Below are 20,608 nucleotides of genomic sequence, written 5' to 3' on the forward strand. Positions count from 1 at the left end.
TTCTTGCTTCGCAGTGTGTTGCCTTTTAGTGTCCTGTAAAAGATCTTTGCAAACAAACTTGAGTGAATCTTGTTTTCGCAAGTTCGTTATTTTATCCTCCTGCTTATCAAAATTATTATGTACTAGGTGGTTTTTTATGGCATCTTTCCATGCTTTAGGAATTCTAGATATTAAGGAGAAGTATTTCAAGAAATCATCGCTTCCAGTTTTTTGTTTTATTATCTCAAAAGGTATTAAATTACCATGATCATCTACTAGATCGTTCAGAATTTCAAAACCAGCTTCTGTCCAGGATTTGTATTAATAAATCATTTTAGGGGGGACAAAATTTAAAATACTCATGGATAGATACTCGTTAGGACTTTGCGGTTCTTCTTTCCATTTAGATTATGCCAAAATTACATCTCTCCAAAAACTGTTTTTAATGAACTTACTAAATTCTTCTAATTTCCTTCTCCCTAAATTCCAAATATCCTTTTTATTTCTGAGTATAGTTGTATTGACTAAGTTCTGCCACGTTCCATCTTCCTTTTAACCCATCTTATCTTAATATACCTAATGAATGAAAATATGTGTATCATATTTAGTCCTCCCTTGTTTTCTGGGGAAACTAGTATATCACGTTTTATTCTCTCTACTTTTCCATCCCATACAAATTTAAATAATGTGCGATTTAGTTCTGCTTCAACTTTTGCTGATGGGTTAGGAAGTGCTGAAAAAAGATGTATGAATATGGGCAGAACAAGAGTCTTTACAACAATTACTTTACCAACTATTGACAGATGTCTTTGACTCCAGCTTGCCAGTATTCGTTTTGCCTTTGTTAGTTTCTTCATATAATTAATTTCCACCATCTGTTGTAAATCTGGAGAAAATTCTATGCCAAGGAGTGTAAAGTTAGAAGAGGACCAATTTAGGCCCATTTCAGGACATATTCTTTCATTAGAAAATTTCCTGTTTCCAATCCAAATAGCTTTTGTTTTTGTTATGTTACATTTAAGTCCCAATAATAGAGAGAAACCTTGCAAGATATTCATAGTTGCTTCAAGAGAAAAACTAGATCCATCAAGAAGAATAAAAGCGTCATCAGCATACTGACCCAATTTATATTCACTGGCATCAAAGATTACTCCCCGTACATCCACGTTTTGCTTTAAAGTTATAGCTAAAATCTCAACCCCAATGATAAACAAATAAGGTGCAAGGGGATCTCCTTGACGACATCCTCTTTCAAGTCTAAAAAAAGATGACATATGTCCATTATTTATAACACAACTATTAGAGTCATTACAAAACAGTTTAACCACTTACAAATGGAATCACCAAAATTAAAAGATTGTAGAGCTTCTTCCACAAAGATCCAGTTAATTGAGTCAAAGGTTTTTTTGAAATCTATTAACAATAATAAACCATATCTGTTTTCATTCTCAAGTTGGTCCATGATATCATATAATAGTCTGGTGTTTTCTCCAATGAATCTACCCTTCATATATCCTTTCTGAGTATCGCTGATTATTGATGGAAGAACCTTTTTAATCCTAACTGCAATTGCTCCCGAAGCAATCTTATAATCAGTATTTAAAAGTGATATAGGTCTCCAGTTTTTAAAATATCTTCTGTCTTTTTCCTCCTTTTGTAGACATGTGATGACTCCTTGAGTCTGAAAATCAGAACGTTTTCCTACAGTATATCCGTAGTTTACTGATCTACATATAAATCCCCCCAGAGACTTCCAAAAGAATTTATAGAACTCTACAGTGAATCCATCCGAGCCAGGACTTTTTCCATTTTCCATCCGTTTTAGAGACATACCGAATTCATTAATTGTAAGCAGACCCTCGCATGATTCTCTTTCCTCTCGACCAAGTTTAATATTGTGATTAAAAAATCTATTTCGAGTTTCTTGAGTAGCCTCGTCATCAAGCTGAGCAATTCTACTTTTGAAGAATTCCATATAAAACTGTTTTTGTGCTTCTAAAAATCTATTTGGTCAGATATATTTGTCCCATCATCTAAAATAATTTCCTTTATTGTCTTATTAACATAGTTTCTTTTTTCAAGATTTAAAAAGTACTTTGTGCTTTTTTCCCCAAATTCATACCATCTAGCTTTAGATCTTAACATAACACCTTCTATGTATTTTTTCCTAGATTTCTCTATTTCTGCTTTTTTCTCTCTAAATTTTCCAGAATTTCCCCATTTATGTTATTCGACAGTCCCCCCTGAATTTCTATTATTCCTGCTCAATTTTCTTTAATTTTTCCCGTTTCTCTTTTGATTTCCTAATAGAATAACATATAGTTTCAGATCTTATTTTCATTTTCAAAATTTCAAAGAACATTTGGTCGTTACAGGAAAGAGAAACATGGAGAGAGTCATCTTTATTTCCCCCTACATAATATTCATTTACAGTGTCAGTTATACACTTTTTGACCAAATCAGTATACTCAATGTTCCTCAACAGTTGGGTATTAAATTTCCAATATCCTTTTCCCCTTGGAAACGTTGAAAACGCCACACTCAAAACAATAGCTGAATGATCAGTCTTGTACCCTGGTAAGATACATGCATCAGCTGTATTCATATGAATGTCATCCGATACAAGAAAGTAATCTAGTCTACTTTGTTTCAAGGGAGATTTTTGCCTCCAGGTATACATCTTTAAGTCTTGGTTGGAATTTCGCCAGGGATCAATTAATTCCAATTCGTTTTTCAGGTCTTGAATCGCTGCCCTAGACTGTTGGTGTTTGTCATGTAAAATATTATAAGTATCCAAATCTAAGTCTTGAACAGTATTCCAATCTCTGCACATTATAATTGATGAGTTCTCAAAAAATAAAGTCTCCTCCTTTAACTTTCTAAAAAAGCTAGGATTATCATCATTATAACCATACAAATTCACGAGGGTTATTCTGTTGCCATTAATTGTAATATCTAAAATAATAAATCTCCCTTGACTGTCACATCTTTCTCTATGAATTATAAATTCAAAAGTATTTCTAAAAAATATTTCAACCCCAGCACTCTTACTAGAGCAGTGGCTAAATATACATTTGTATCCCCATTCAGCTGCCCAATATATTTCATCGTTCTTTGTACTATGAGTTTCTTGCAAGCATATTATAGATACATTCTTTTGTTTTACCCAGTGGAAGATATCCCTTCGTTTTAAGACTGAACCTTGCAGGCCTCTAACATTAATAGATATAATTTTTATGTTATTATCCATGAAAACAGCAGAAATTTTACACATACATATTCTTGTACAGGAATGTATGAAGTAATTATCACCTTGAGTTAATCATATGCATGACTTTCACACTCACACTCACACAGAATACAAACATCCATAATAAAATCATCCATGGTGTTACAGTAAAGGCTGTAGCTTTGGTTGCATTTAACATTGATACAGTATACTATGGACAACAAGTGAAACAACTCCATTTGCGTTAACTCTTATACACCTCTGACAGACCTTTCCGGAGCTAAGACAGTTTTGTAAACCAAACGGCACAGATTAAAAAGAATATAAATTACAACTTAATGAATGAAAGAAGGGGTAAAAGGGAAGAGAAAGAAAGGGTGAAAGAGCGCATACATGGAAGTGGTGGGTGATTGAATGTATGAGCAAAAAATGTGAGACTGAGAGATTTATCGTGGAAGAGTAATGTTGAGAAAAGTGAGTAAACAACTGAGTAAATGTGTATATGAGAGTATAAGAGTGAAAGATGATTTATAAACTAGTGAGAGAATTTATTAGGGAGAGATATAACAGTGGACCAGCGAATAAACAAACATATTAATTAAGGATAAAATTGGTGAGGGAAAGAAATGTCTTATAAACAAAATATTAAAACAAATTAGAGTAGAAAAAGGAGTATAAAAACGAAAGTTCACATACCTATTCGGTCAATTTCATAAGTTCACAGAATTGCATATTACACTTATAATCTAATTTTCTCATCAATTTCATCATAGATGTCAAATTTTATCCTTTTTCCTGATTTGGTTTTACCATACACAGATCCATTAAAGTACCATGCACTGTCATTTTCTTGATGCCTAGATAATTTATTGATAAGTTCAGTATTCAGCCTGGTTACATCCTCTACCAGTCTAATTCCTTTGTACTGCAGAAAATCCTTCTGCTTCTTGATAATTGGAAGTTTACAATCCAGACTCCAGAATCTGACAATCACTGGCCTTGGTTGTCCCTGTCGACCTGGAATCCTATGCACAGCCACTATGTCCCTGTTATCTAAATTAATTTTTGTAACTTCCTTCACCAATTTCGGAATTCTCTCTCTCAGATTTTCATTTTCCTCCTCCTCCAGCCCTAAAACTTTTATGTTCAGCTTCCTTGAATATTGTTCGATGTCACGGAATGGTGTAAATGTTGTTAATTAAATACATGTACTCGGGTTTCGTTTCTTTTCGCTGTACCCGAGGGTGATTATATTACGGTCTATTGTATTTTGAAATCGTGAGTACGATTCGTCCTATGCCACACGTGCAAGGTGCCTTTGATAAGGAAAAACGAAAATTCTAAAGGTATAAATATGTTACTACATGTAAAGGACCTTTACAATACTAATGGTTTTGTCAGCAAGCAGCCTGCTAAAAGGATTCGCACAACTCCAGCTGTAGGGGTAGGTAATTTTTCGGTCTTAAGTGATAACTAGTGTATTACCATATTTACCTTTGCATGTTTGTTATATAGTTTTCTTTATATAGCATAATGCATGCATTTTTTATTCTTGTTGCAACGTAGTACAGGATTTATATTGGTAATGTAAAGCTACATTTTTTTTTAAAAGAATTGTTTACTATTGTCTTATCGAGCAGGGTTAGGTTTACTATTGAACCTCTGTTTTGTAATTGCCATAATAATATAATCTTTATAACTTACCATGTATAACGTCCTTACGTTATGTCTGTATCAAGTTTAGTACAATGTATCGGGTATATTTTCAGCTGTTTTTGATGGTAGGAGTATCCGGGGTGTCCGGTGTTGTCTGAGGGTAGGAATATCCGGGGTGTCCGGTGTTGTCAGTGTGGAAACGTCCGTGTGTCTGGAGTGTTTAAGGTGCCAGAACATCTAATGTCTAGCGTCCGGAGTGTCCAGAGTGACTAAGGTGACCCAGCTGTAGAGCCGTCAAAGGACCAGGGGGTCCGGAGGGTCTAATATTTCAAGTGTCCAGAGGGTCTAATGTTCAAGTGATCATAGTATTCTGAGGGTCCAGAGTCTAAATCAGTTGTGAAATTGATTCGGAGGAGCTGTGGAGCGGATATGGTGCACGGGTGACGGAGTGCATCTCCACACATGTATTTTTAGCTGTATGCTAATTTTGGGTTAGTAAGACCCAGTGTATTATTCAGGACTGGAAGGATAGATTGTATATCCGTCCTTGTGTTTAGTGACATAATTTCGCTACCTGAGCGAATACATTTTTTTACTATGTGTAAAGACTTACATCGTTTACGATTTGAGTGAACTATTTTCATCTTTCCATTATTGAATCATTTGTGAAATCATTTATCCTGTGTTTTAGGGTTACTGAACTAATTTATTTGTATATTTTTTCCATCTTTGAAACTGTGCGTTTTTATGTTAAATATGTTAAATCCAATATTTGGATTATAAATACGTACACATCTTCATAATCCACTACTCATATAAATCGCCACATTAAACCATATATATGTGTCGTCAAAACGTGTTCTGTTGTTAATCTGAAATATCCCACCCGGTTATCTTGTTACATTCGAATTGGTTTGAAGCTGCACTTGCTTGCTCTGATCTCCTCTCATAATCTTTCATATCAATCCTCATTTTATCATTTTCCTTCTTTGCTTCCTGTAATTTTTCTAGTAATTGGTGGTTTTCAAATTCCAGTGAATCCACCCTATCCATCAACTCTCCTGTCCTCTCCTTTACTACCCTTTCACTTTCTGCTACTATCTCCTTTCTCAGATCTTCCTTCACATTCTCTAACAATTTCCTCACAATAGTTGTAACAATTTCTGTTAGGTCATCTTTTTTCACCAAGTCAGCAATAGCAGATGTAAAATCTGCTTTTGAAATGCTCCCTCTGAGACTTTGCTTTATTTCATCCAAGTCCAGCTGAATTGTACTCAAGGTTGATTCACTCATACTTGTGTTAGATGTCTCCATTAGGGTGCCACTTTGTAATCTGGTTTTTATTTGTTGCTTGCCTTGATCTTTCTTTCCACTCATACTTGTAGATAATCTTGTTTGGACTAATTTTTTCTCACTACTCAGTTGTGACACTGACATTTATTACTCACCATGTGCCAAACAATTCTTACAATTGAAGGCAAACTACACTGAAGTAAGTAAATGAGTCAAACAGATCAGGTAGGGAATGTCTCAAAACTGCACCACTAAACTTCCATCTCTATTCCATCATATTTGAATTTTGACTGGAAAAACATAGTTTTTTTCAAAACTGATTAAGATCTACCAATAATGTTGTATGTCCTGCATTCCTTGAATATTCACACATAATCCCAACAAGTATGAACCATTTCACTGTAAAAATAACCACTTATAACTGCCAAAATCTACAGAGCCCACTTTACTAGCTTCCACCTATAGCCGCCATTACTGAACCCCTTCGCATGATCATCTTCTGGTAGTTTACAGAAGCAAGCACTTGTTACAGCTCACATTTACCCAGTCTGACCCTGACAAAAGCCAATCATTTTTACTATAAGAAATATAAAAGAAATTGTTTATATCTTAAAGAGTAGGTCCCATCATGACCTTGGAAACAACCAATCATTTTAAAATAAAATAGAACTTGTTTATGAAGGTTGCTACAAATTCTGAAACAAGGTCAGGATTTAGATCAACACCTGGTGTTTATAAACTAACAGTCAAGGTCAAACTATTTTCTAAAAAAAATATAATCTCTAGTGAATAAATTTACATTACAATATCATGCAATGAAAAATAATTTTAAAAACAACTGACAAACAATTAAATTGAAATAAATATATATTAAATCATATATACATAACACTTACCCCCATAAAGAAAAAGAAAGATTTATATGATAAATCTTTCTTGTTACCACAGACTAATTATACATGAGGTTTAAAAGAACTCATAAATTACACAGTGTAAATGAAATAATATATTGTTATACATGGCAAAGTGCATCTGCTATTAAATTATCTTTTCCCTTGATGTGCCTGATGTCAAGATTATATTCCTGTAACAACAAACCCCACCTTAGTAGTCTTTTATTTTTATTTTTCATCTTGCCAATGAAAGCAAGGGGGTTGTGGTCACTAAATACAATAATCGAAGGAGGAGTTGAACTAAGGTAAACTTCAAAATGTTGTAATGCCAATATCAAAGCCAAACATTCCTTCTCAACTGTTGTTGTTGTTTTAAGGTTTAATGCCATTTTCAGCACACGATAGGCTATACACGGCAGCCAGTATTAATGGTGTAGGAAGAACCCAGGAAAACCCCGGAAAGAACCACCCACCCACAAGAAGCTACTGGCAAGCTTTCTCACATACCCACACTGGCTGAATCCAAGACTCAAACCCACGCAGACAGAGGTGAGATGACAGTGATCCGTAACGGAGAGCGCTTTAGACCACTCGGCCCCCTCTTGATTGTTGAATAATTCCTATGGTGCTTATTTCATTTCTTGGAAAAATAGCACACTGGATGATCAATACCACTTTCATCTTCTTGAATCAAAATTGCTCGAACCCCAACATCACTTGTATCAACAGACAGTTTAAAAGATTGACTGAAATTTGGAGCTGTAAGAACTGGCATGATTTTAAGTAAGGCTTTCAACTTGTCAAAAGATTCCTGACATTTTTCAGTCCAAAGGAACTTGTTTTTCTTACTCAATAAATTTGTCAGGGGTTCAGCAATTATAGAAACATTGGAACAAAATTTTTGATAATATCCGGCCATACCTAAAAATTGCATCAGTTGCTTTTTTTTAACAGGCATGGGAAGTTCAGATATAGCCTTCAGCTTAATTATCTTTAATAATATTTGTTATTATAATCTTATCAAAATAATATTAATTTATCCATACTTTTCAGGATGAATTTAGCCATGAGATATATTAAATAAAAACAATAAGCACAATCTCGTGTTGGTACAGTTTATTTGAGTTGATAAAACATTAACACCTGTACTGGACAAAGGCAATTATAACTGCAGTACTTGTAGTCAAGCTGAATCAGATACAGTTCTGACAATGCTAACATTATGGTTGTCAGAAACAACTCAGTGTGACTATGATTCACTCAGAGAATCATGCTGGTAAGTTTGAACAACAGTACCACCTAGTCTCTAATGAGTGCAAAGGTGAATACAAATACACCCTATTGCACTAATGAAAGCAGCAAAAACTGCATGCAATTAAGCCTGTAGTTTGACATCCAATGAACTTTAATAACAGAAACAATGTGCATCTTTTTATTTAATGCCAGTATCACTGTGATTATATGAGTGTTTGTGCATGTGTTATTTCATCTGACAAGTAAACCAACATTTTTGTTCTGCATAAGTGTATTCAATGCTTAAAGAAAACAAATTAATCTATATTTTTGGGAATTTTTTCATCACTGTAAATTGTAGTGATTATATATAATGAAGATATTACATGGCTAATTTTGTACACATGTATATATTCTAAGATATTAAGAGTGCCTTTAGATTATATAGGATCTATACATTTATGTCAATTTCTAATAATAAAACCTGTTTACATGTTTGGGGTTATTTCCCATTGGAAAGATTGGTCATGTGGGTTCTTCAATAATGTGGGATATTTGTGTAGTGACTAGGAGAAAAAAAAAGAGTTTTAGCACAATATGCTTGTATATAAGTAGAAAACTGAGCAAATGATTTTACTGTTTTTATTTTCTATTTCGGATTCTTATTTCCTATGTTCTTGATGTACCATTAGTCTGCATATATATTTAGTGCTGTGTTTAAATAATTTGAGGAGACATTTGTTAGACTTATTCATTGGAACTATAAAGTGATCATTGGACCAAAATATTGTTGGGACCAGTGCAAATTTATTCTGAGAAGTTCTGCACAATGCCATTGTTATACCTCTGGACTGCAGGCAGACCAGTACATTCGAATATTTGCTCTAAGTTTTGTATTTAAAATGTATGACAAATTATAGTTATGATCATGAATAATGTTGCTTGTACTCATTTCAAAGATATAATTTTTAAAACTTTGCTGATTTGCATTTCATATAAAAAGATTTACTGAAATTTAAACTGTTTGTCTATATAATGATCTAACCATTAAAGTACAAATTCAAAATGATTCCACTTTTACTCCTTTCTCTGCTGTGAGTGCTTAGATGTTTTAAATATTGTTTGATTTGCTAAACATGAAGTAGTTTTTAATCATTTAAAAATACCTTGATGTTTAGCAAATCAAAAAGATTATTTTGAAAATTATTTGTAGATTTTTTAAATGTGATATTAATTAATTTAAAAAACAAAAGATATGAATCTCTTTCTTGTGCCACATTAATTGCTATAGTTATTGAAGAATGTTTATTTTTTTTTACTAATTCTGAAGTTATTGCAATATCTAAAACCAAAATTTGTATTGAAGACAATGGAAAGTGTACCTCAGTTTAAAAGCTGGGAGACCAACATGTACCATTGAGCATGAGACATCTGGCAGGTTGTCTACCCTTCTGATATAAGGTGGGCTGGCAACTATACTCAGATATGAAAATTCACACCTTACCGTAAACATCTTTCATGTGATCTTCATTTGTTTCAATTCCCTGGGTTATTTAGTTCCTGTTATCCCCCCCCCCCATGCACAAACTACATTTGGCCTTGAGTCACTCCTTGCCATGGTGTCCTTGCTTTTGATATATTTAAGCACTTACTTTCACATTTAAAAAAAATGTACCGCTTTCATATTGTTATTTCTCATTTCATTCAAAACATACATATAAAATCTCAATGAAATATCCCCCTATTCTCATCATGGCATACATGCTTACACATGACACCTCGTCAGAAAGATCATACTTTACATCAGTTGTTTTGTCACAGTTCACATGAATCAACTTCTGCCTGTTATATGTTGTCCATATGATCATCAAAAAAACTATAATGCAGAGCGACACCAACAACACATAGAAAATGCTAGCTTATCATAAATATTACATAACAAAATTTAAAATTCCTAAAGCTTTCTTAATTTTATTGTTACAGTGGTTCCTTGACTTACGAGTGTCCCAACTAACGAGTTTTTCGAGATACGAGCCGTCTCTCGGCCGATTTTTTGCTTTGAGTTGAGAGCTAAAATTCGGGTTACGAGCCAGCTTCAGATACCCCACCGCTAGTTGGCGCAGCGAACGCCACAGTGAACGTCGCAGCATTTGCCCAGCATCCCGTGTCTCACTCGTTCACTTTAAGCGGTTAGCTCGCAGTGGAAGCATCAGTGTTGTGCTCGCATTTGTGCTTGCGGTTATTTTGCAAAACTTCGTTTTTCCAACCATGGATCCAAAGAAAGTGAGTGCGAAGGACAGTGCTGAGAAGAAGCGGATGATGTGCATTGAATTAAAGAAAGAAATTATCGAAAAACATGACCAAGGTGTGTGTGTAGTCGACTTGGCGAAGCAGTACAAGCATAGCACTTCTACGATCTGCACCATACTGAAGCAGAAGGAGTCGATAAAGGCTATAACGCCAAGCCAAGGGTGTTAAAATAATTTCTAAACAGCGGACATCTATCATGAAAATATGGAGAAGCTGCTGATGGTGTGGTTGACGAAGAAGCAGCTCGCAGGAGATACCGTGATGGAGGCTATAATCTGTGAGAAGGCACGAGCTATTTATGCTGATTTGCTGCAGCAGACCCCAGGTACTTCGACGGACGAGGCATTGGGCGAGCCGTTTAAAACCAGTTGGGGCTGGTTCGAGAATTTAAAAAAGAGGACCGGCATTCACTCCATTGTCAGGCATGGTGAGGCAGCGAGCGCGGATATGAAGGCAGCTGAGGATTACCTCAAAACTTTTGCTGGAATTATAGCAGTAAAAGGATACATACCCCAGCAAGTCTTCAACTGTGACGAGACAGGACTCTTCTGGAAGAAGATGCCAAGGGGGACTTACATAACGGCAGAGGAGAAGAGGATGCCAGGCCACAAACCCATGAAGGATAGGCTAACCCTTGCACTGTGCGCCAATGCGAGCGGCAACTGCAAGATTAAGCCGTTGCTCGTTTATCATTCGGAAAACCCCAAAGCCTTTAAGTCACATAAGATTCTGAAAGAAAAACTGCAGGTTATGTGGAGGGCAAACCCGAGGGCGTGGGTCACCAGGCAGATCTTTGTGGAGTGGGTGAATTTGGTCTTTGGTCCTGATGTTAAGAAATATCTCCAGGAAAATAACGTACCCCTGCAAGCCCTTCTCATCCTGGACAATGCACCTGCTCACCCACCTAACCTCGAAGATGTCATCCTCGAAGAGTTCAAGTTTATAAAGGTTCTCTACCTTCCACCCAACACCACCCCTATCCTGCAGCCCATGGACCAGCAGGTGATTTCTAATTTCAAGAAGCTCTTCACCAAGCACCTGTTCTGCCGCTGCTTTGAGGTGACGGACAGCACAAACCTCACCCTTCGAGAGTTCTGGAAGGACCACTATAACATCGTGATTTGCCTCAGAATTATCGATATGGCCTGGCAGGGTGTTACAAAGAGGACCTTGACCTCTGCGTGGAAGAAGCTGTGGCCTAAGGTTGTGTCTGAAACGGACTTTGAAAGACTCGAACCCGAAGCGGCAGTGGTGGAAGAGATTTTATCCCTCGGCAAGTCCATGGGCCTGGACATGGATGAAGGTGACATCAACGAGCTATCGAGGAGCACTCTGAGGAACTGACAACGGAGGAGCTAAAGGAGCTACAGACGCAGCAGCACACTGAGGTTTTGCTGGAAATAGGTGATGCCAAGGAGGTTATCTCTACAAGTGAGATAAAGCAAATGATGGGAATGTGGGAGAAACTTTCAGACTTTATTCAAAAGAAACACCCAGAAAAAGTTGCAACTGTGCGTGCGACGGAGCTATTTAATGACACTTGCCTAACTCATTTCAGAAACATTCTGAAAGGGAGGATGAAACAGACCTCATTGGACAGGTTTTTATCAAAAACCCCTGCAGATGAAAGTGAGGAAAGCGTGGCGAAAAGGGCAAAAATCAGCGAATAAAATTCAGTTACTGTAGTCACTTCAGCCTTTCTCCTCCACCTCCGTCAGCATCTTCAAGTCGTCTGATCTCCAAGGTAAATGCTGTACATTATACTTAATAAAACCAGTTTATTGCAGTACATTCTATTGTATTGTGTTTCTATACAATATTCGTTATTTATAAGTACATTTTTCTTATTTAAAAACATGTAACAAAAAAATTGCGGTGTTTTTTGGGGATCCGGAACGGATTAATGGCATTTCATTTCAATGGGGAAAATTGATTTGACATATGAGTAATCTGAGTTACGAGCTCTGTCACAGAACGAATTAAACTCGTAAGTCAAGGAACCACTGTATATTTGTTTTGGGAGATATTTCTTCTCAAAAGCTAAAAGAATCGAATTGGGAAAAATCTTGACAGTATGAGAGTAAAAACTGTTTTCATGCAAGTAAAAAATATTTGAATTACATGTACTTAAGAATCATTGTTAGAAGTTAATTGACATTGTGGGAAAACAAACATCATTCTTGAATGTACTGCAACTAAGACCTTTAAAACAGTCTTGCATTCTTCACAACTCATTTCTCAAGTAGTGCAAATAAAAGGGACAAGACAAAATTATAGGAGAATGGTTTTAATTCAATTTATTCTTACCACTATCTACAAATGACGATAATTAAATAGATCAAAAGAAGTTAAATATCAAAATTTGTATGAAGGATATGGAAAAAAACTATGATTAAAGTAAGATGGCTTATTTGCCATCAGCCAGAAAAAACCAGCAAATAAGAAAATGGAACATATTTAGCTAAAAAATATATTCTAAAAGTTTTTTTGTGTAAATATGCACAATTAATAATTATAAAAGTGCCCATCACTGAACATCAGTAATGATAGTCGACACAAAATTATGTGAAATAAATATGAAAAAAGGAGGAAGAGATGCTGTTTAGACTATAAAATATATGGTGAATGTATGTTTTTCTTGTAAATATGCACAAATTATAATAACAAAACAGCCACCTCTGAACATCAGTCATCACAGCTCGACATGAAACTTTAGAACATATATGTTAAATAGGTATTTCGACAAACAGTTCAGGTACATTTTAAACATTTTTAGTTGTCACAGCTTAAATATTTTTTAATTACTTTTTAGTTTTTTGGAAGCATTACTAATTTGTTTCTTCTTTTTATCAGTATCTGTTTGTTCATTTTATATTTTCTTCATATTTTTATATGAGTAAATACTAAATGAGCTACTCTTTTATTTACACTTTAATGACCTAAAAAATACACTTCAGCTTGCCGTTTGTGCCATCATCAACCTACAACAAAGCATTTCAGGTTTGTACACATTTACTGTAATACAGTTTCAATGGGTATCTGGTAGAAGTTTTCTAAACTTTTGACATCTTTAGCACAGGGCTGGTGACTTAGTGCCACCTTTGGGGAAAAACCCCTATTAGATACTACATTCATTTTTGCGAATGACAATTATGTCAGATCACGTGGTCACTGTTTATGCTCTGGTTGATACCTGCTATTTAAAGTAACTGGTTCATAATCTCCACTCTCCAAAATGGCGGTCATGGATTTCATTCAGTACTCACAACTATGAAAGATTCAATAACTTAGGTATAGGATCTGATATTGATGTAGGCAGCAATTAGTTTTTATAAATTATCAAATTCAGATGACTTAGTGATGTAGATGCAGACGAAAAACTTGTAAATTTCGAGTATGAGAAGAGGCAGCTACGGTTGGTCACGCGGCTTCACTGACATGATGGTGAACAAGTTCTCTCAAGATTTTAAAGCACATAAAAAATTCTTCTGTGAAAATAATTACACAGCTATAACAATCGGACTTTACACTTAAATTTTTCCACACATAATAGATGTGTACCAAAAATGTAAAATGGTAAAAATTGCTGTTAAATGTAACATACACTACATTGCTTAACAGTTAACAGGCAGGCCTATGCGTATGGAGTCGAATAGGTAACAGGTGTTCTATTTATAGTGCACTGCACATTGTAACTATGCTCTATGAGGTAAAAGGTTAATAACTTTAACCAAGGTCATGTTTTTGTCTTTGGCAATAGTTTTATTTGCTCCATTGTAAGGTATAGGATCAGATCATAGCCCCAACCACATTAAGGCTAAAACATCGTTGCTAGTGATAACACATCTCTCAACATTTTTTCATAAGGACAGAATAAACTGTCTAAGTTTAGGGTTACGAGACGACATCTTTTTTTCCAAACATGTCCTCCTTTCCAGTCCTTACATTTCTATACAGATACATCCATTTTTTGGAGTGTCCGCATTTTTGAAAGTTCACAACCATAACATAATTCTTAACTACTCCTTCCAACTCAGTATCCCCAGGACTTAACCCAGGTTCATAACTTGGAACTGATATCCCCTAGTACTAATATTAGTACCCCTACTCCTACCTCATGGATGGGCATATATGTGTCAATGGAGCAAGCCAGGTGTAATTCACACCCGGCACTCTTTTAGCCCAATATCAACAATTTGAACATATTCCTTGCACATAATGAAATAAATTTAGTAGTCCTCTTATTTAATACTGGAAGGATCGCAAATCATTGTAGAAACAGTTGTAAAATCTTGTTTACCCAATATTTTCGTTTAGATCATCTGCCATATTAGTTCAAATAATGATTTCTTCAATTCTCAGCCTCATTTGTTTGTATCCCATATAAGGACATTGAGGCCTTATTTGGAAACACAACCAAATCTTAGTGAAAATATGGTGCGGTTTGAGTCAGAAATTCTGCACGTTAAAAGTAAATATGGTTCAGAGATCTCGGAAACGCTTAATTATTCGTATTTGGACGCCAATTTTTTATCTGGGATGCAGAAAATCACTGAGGCGGGAGTCCTCTGTACGCATATAATAGGTGTGTGGCAACATTCAAAGATTTGCCAGTCCTGCTTCAGCCACCTGCTTTGTGGGAAGATGTGTTGATCAATTAGCTGTGCTGATATTTACAATGACAGAATTCAATGACTGAAAGACCCCTTGATGTACATACATCAAAAAGAACATGATGCAATAGTTGGACGGTAAGTTCAAAGGCTTTGACTGGAGGCCGGGTGGGAAATGTACTGATATTGACAGTGATTGAATTCAGAGTCAGAAAGACCCAGAGATGTATATGTGGTCATTTATAAAAGTACATAAAATAAATAACTTTAGCTTTCTTTATTATGTTCATTTCCGAATGTATCAGAATAAGTAGTGCATGTTAAGACTTCATCAAAATGCCATTCGTAAATTTGGATAAGTATTTTGGGGTTAAACGGCAAACTTACAAAGATTGTAACAAGATTCAGAAGAGTGTTAGAATTGATAGTTTGGATAGGACAGTAGCTAAGTGTAAGAAAGTGTGTGATGCCTAGCTTAGTATTTGGAATATGTCCTTACATGGATTGACAAAATTCACTATCACTATGATGGACGAACAAGAGCTATTTAAGAGGTACATTGACTGACCTTACTTTTTTTAAAAAATGCCCCTCGCCTTAGCCCGCTTAGTTCTAGTGTTGTAGCGAAATTTATTCATCAATACATCAGTAGCCAGGCCTAGTTTTTATATCAATTACATTGACAAACAAACTCTTGCTGATTGACCGTTAACCCTTGTTCGAGTAAGCTAGCAACTATCAATTTCCTGCATGATATCTTTTGATGATAAAACATACAAACATGTGTTTTAAGATCAGAATCGGTGATCTGGATATATATTAACTGCCTCTTGTACACTATTTCGTCATAAAATTAGTTTGAAACTGCAAGTGAAACAGTAGGTCTAACAGGAGATAATGACAGACTTTGCTAAGTCTGGGATGTACCTGTTTATTAGATTGTCTGTTTTCGTAAATTATCGAGCAAATATTTTCAGAAAAATATGCAAATCATTGAAAGCAAAGCCAAAATATTATTTTATTAAAAAGTTAACTTTAGTTAAAGATTTAACTTTAAAATGCAAATTATGAAGGTCAGAAATGTATGGGACAATGCTATGTTGTGGAATTTGCGAGATGCGCTTTAAGGTCTAAGCTGTTTTCCGACTTGACATGTATTTGCGAAAATATGGGGAAAAAAACAGCAAATCAGATACTATGTAACCATTGCCTAAAAATACTACAAGGACGTAGACAAATAAATAAACCATAAATCTGCAATCCTGTCAATGGACTGTTGTAAACAAGCTATATTAAAATGAGTGTTTACATTACGAAAACCTCTCCATCTAGAAACAGATGCACTAAGGTCTGTGTTGATTCTGTAGGATAGGTGGGACTGCAACTTTTGATGGTGGGACTCCTATTTTTACCAAAATGGGAGTCCTGGACTCCTAGTTTTAAAATCCTAGCGAGACCTCTGACAGTTTATTGGCAACTTTTAAATTACACCAAGAAGCCATTATTTGCCACTAGATTGATAACAACATAGCAAAGAACATCCAAATATAGTCTGGCAAGCCTTATATAGAAAAGGGGTCATGGCAAGAGTATTGCATTATCTGTCATGGCTGACATGTTGAGGTTAGTGTAACCATGCCAATTTATTTTATTGTGAAAGGACTTAATATAATAATAAATTCAAAATAAGCCAAACTTCACAACATGATTATACTTATGTAGTAGATTTCTACACTATTTTTCTGACTTTAGTGATGATTTTTTGGGGTGCTCCATTACATGATATGGGATCAGTGTGTAGCCTTAACCAAAACAAACAAAGTCATGGCTATGACGTCGTAGCTTGATATCCCCATACTACAACTATAAGCACCTAATGGCAACGAAAAGTCGAATTCAGACCCAGTGTATCAATATATGCAACTGGCTATGTCAGCACTAGTCCTACAATGTAAGACCTCGGTCTTGCTATTTATGTTTTAGGCGTCGAGCACTAAACATAAATAACATGTGATACGTCTTACGTTGTAGGAGTATATCATCACTGGTATCCAATCAAGAAAGATATGATCATATGAAATATTATGCACCTAAATACCAAGTTTTTCATTCAAGCTTATAACATCAAATACATGATCTTCAGTCAGATAATCTTAGCTCCACGCCTGCTAAATGTACTAAGAGACAGTGAACCACTCATCTCACTGTTTTCTCTTAACACAAAATGGAATTGTTCTCCCGTCTTTAAACTTGGCGCCAAGGAAAGTTACCTCCCTTTAAAGGAAACAGATTGTGATAGTGATAACCACATTAATCGAACAGGAAAGTATATAATCGTTATTGTTTGTAGTATAGTAGCTTTTTGTGCTATTTTTCTACTGCTGTTATTCATTATTATTATTATTATTATTATTATTATTCGCAGTAGACTCAAATACTCACTTGGTTGTACAAAAATATTTCAAGTTGGTTCTTTCTTTACAGACGCGAAATGCTGGACACCGTTAACTAGAAAGTGGGCCGATGAGGTAGAGTTATAGACTGTTGGGGAAACATTAGTTCATTTACAAAATATATTTTTTTCTGCCTGCACATACAAACATTTATACTGCATTAAACATCGTACTTCAGACAGGCATTCGTACTGCATTAAACATCATATTTCAGAAGAACTACAGTATTAGAGTACTGAGTAGAAGGTTCCTCTTTATTTGGGTACACAACACTAACAAACTTGCCCGATGCACGCTTTATTCAATAAAAATTGTCCAGCTAAGGTTTTATTCCGTCGCTAATGATCTTCATTGCTCAGTAATAAGTATAGAATAGATGGCTATAAATTAACTTTTAAATAAATTGTATGGTATACCATCATGTCGGCCTATTCTGCGCGTCTGGTAATTCTGCGCAACGATACATCATTTCTGTAAACATTGGATCACGTGTTATTTTGGTTCAAAAATCCATTTTGTATCAAGAAAGAACAATCGTACATTAATTAAGAAAAGTGATATTAATCAAATGTACAAAATATCCCATTCTAAATGGTAACGTGAAGTGGGTCTCCATGACCTTCTTGAACCTGTAACCCAGAAAATTCGATTTACTATGCATCTTTTAGAATCATACAAATAAATACATTATATAAAAGATGGAAATGTGTACCTTAAAACAAAACTATTTTAATCCAAGTTTCCAATTTTGTAAGAAGTTGTCCCACACATACAAAATCGTCTGCTACCCAACGTGTCTACTTGTTGCTAGAACATAAATTATCAACAAATTCCCCGGCTTATAGCCTGTTTCTAAATTCTGTAGTAATTTTTCCCCATCAACAAGGCGTTGTAATCACATTACATACTATTCATTGTTTTTTTCTCTCCCACGTAATAGCATATTTTTCATAAAATGTTGAACTTTCCTAACTTTTTTACAAGATCGGTTTAGTTTGCTTAATATCTGTTGCCATTTATTGGCATTTGTATGTTGAATTTTGTAAAATTAGCTATAAACCTGACCTAATTACTCGACTGAACTGCTGACAGAAAGAGTCCAAAGTAATATTTCATTTCTGTAGCCCAATGGATAAACATTACATCTTTTCAAAGCTATGCGCAGAATAGGCCGACATATCGCGTGCCAGGAAAACAGGGGGATGGTATCCTCTGTGTCCAAAATTAATATTATTTTGAACAGAATATTCTGGTGACAATTACATCTTTTCAAATGGTAAGCATTGCTGTATTTTATTTTCGTCAATTGCTAGAATTCAGTATGCGTTTTGCTTCAGTATTGGAAACGAAAACCTTAGGTGTGCAGAAATGCCCGACAGCAGTGTATATTAATGTTTTATAATACAATACGATGTGTACTTATATACACAAGTGAATCAAAAGTTGAAATACTGCGCTTTCTGCCTGTTGCATGAACAGCTACAGCACCAGCTTTAATTAAAAAAGCATAGTTAAATTGCATAAATTTTACGTCTGTTTGACGTTTTTGCTATGTAATACCATCTAGGAATCTCAGACGCCTTGTACATTCATTATGTAACAACAATAAATTTAAAATTTCTTTCAGTTTTTTTTTGGTCATGGATTAGACTTTCAATCTTAAAATAACATTCATAACGTTTTTTTTTGTTGGTTGCTTAACAATTTCACTGAAACTAATTAAGAACAAAGAAAATGTGTATGGACTAAATTTTAAGTAAAATCATGCCTTCGGTAAAAACTGTTTTGATTGGACTCCACTCAAAACATATTTACTTACTTGGCGTTAAGCTGTGACATTTAAGAAAATAACTTTCATAATGCAGTTTACAAATAAACATGGTCTGTTCATGTCACTTTTGGCATAGTTTAACCGTATCAGAAAGTTAAAATCAATTAATACATTGATACTTTTCTTCCAATGATTTAAAGAGAAATACAAATTATTATTGAGATTATAAAAAAATATAACTTAATGTATAACATTGATAACCAGACAATGAACAATGTGTGCCTTGTTCCCATAGATTTTATTTTTGATATTTGGGGGTAAATTTTTCCTGTTGAAAGGCTGAATATGTCTATCAGAAAACTTTCAAAAGGTGCAAATTTTCCTAAACTTTTTTCATTTCATAATTTTGTTCTGAACTTGGACCATTTTCCAGGGATTGGGTATACAACATCTTGCCAATTAGTCCTACAGTCAGTCTAACATTGTAAGACATGGACCCTGATATTTATGTACTAGGACAGGTCAACCTCTCTTAGTTAAAAATATCAGGGTCCACATTTTACATTGCTGGACTATTTGCCAAAATACATCTCACCAAATATCAGCTCTTGGATAGTAAACCATGAGTAGGACATCTTGCTGAAAAGTACTCACACCAGTAGATATTTTAGAGGACCGTTTCATAGATATTTGAGGGTCGATTGTTGAAAATGTCCTTTTTTAAGCATTTAAGTTTCAGTTGGCTCTGTTACATTGTGTTTTCCCAGTCTGATCTCGTAAGACAAAATCATCTTTCCACTTGCTGATTGATAGCAAATGACATTAAATTTAGATGAACATGAATAACCTGACCAGAATTTATTTAACCTTTCTTTAAAAACATTAGGGAGGTTGCACTGTTTCTAATTTACTTGAAAGAAGTAGAAGAAATTGATTATTGTTTAGTGGCAATTCCAATAATATGTACTATTTGCATACATCAGCGGATACCTATATATTTATATATAGGGTTTGGAGGGGAGGAAATGGAGGAGTGTGCTGCCCAAGTCAATCAAGCTCTGCCACTGACCACAGGATATGTGGTACAGTGAAGGCTGAGAATTAAGATCATGGACACCAACAGCATTCAACCTGTGTCCTTAAATCTAGAATACAAGACAAAAAGTCACTGGACAAAA

General features: G+C 35.0%; 2 protein-coding genes across 3 annotated transcripts in view; one reads left to right on the plus strand and one right to left on the minus strand.

The window, feature by feature from the left end:
- LOC149803072 (DNA repair and recombination protein RAD54B-like) overlaps positions 1-17,468 on the minus strand; it is a 113,499-nt gene extending 96,031 nt beyond the window's left edge. Inside the window, exon 1 of the mRNA XM_089952644.1 lies at positions 17,297-17,468. The gene's annotated coding sequence lies outside the window, so the exon portion shown is untranslated. The remainder of the gene's footprint in view (positions 1-17,296) is intronic.
- A 39-nt stretch (positions 17,469-17,507) lies between these two features.
- LOC149803073 (integrator complex subunit 15-like) overlaps positions 17,508-20,608 on the plus strand; it is a 32,665-nt gene continuing 29,564 nt past the window's right edge. The window contains exons 1-2 of one of the 2 annotated variants that reach the window (XM_089952645.1): positions 17,514-17,532; positions 17,691-17,734. In XM_089952645.1, coding sequence (XP_089808771.1) covers positions 17,730-17,734 — 5 coding nt within the window. In that variant the 5' untranslated portion in view covers positions 17,514-17,532; positions 17,691-17,729. Of the gene's footprint in view, positions 17,533-17,690; positions 17,735-20,608 lie in introns of both variants that reach the window. The other variant, XM_089952646.1, reaches the window with a different exon arrangement.

This window comes from Sinohyriopsis cumingii, chromosome 3, assembly GCF_028554795.1.
Source record: "Sinohyriopsis cumingii isolate HCF-2022 chromosome 3, ASM2855479v2, whole genome shotgun sequence".
In the NCBI taxonomy this organism is placed as follows: Eukaryota; Metazoa; Mollusca; class Bivalvia; order Unionida; family Unionidae; genus Sinohyriopsis; species Sinohyriopsis cumingii.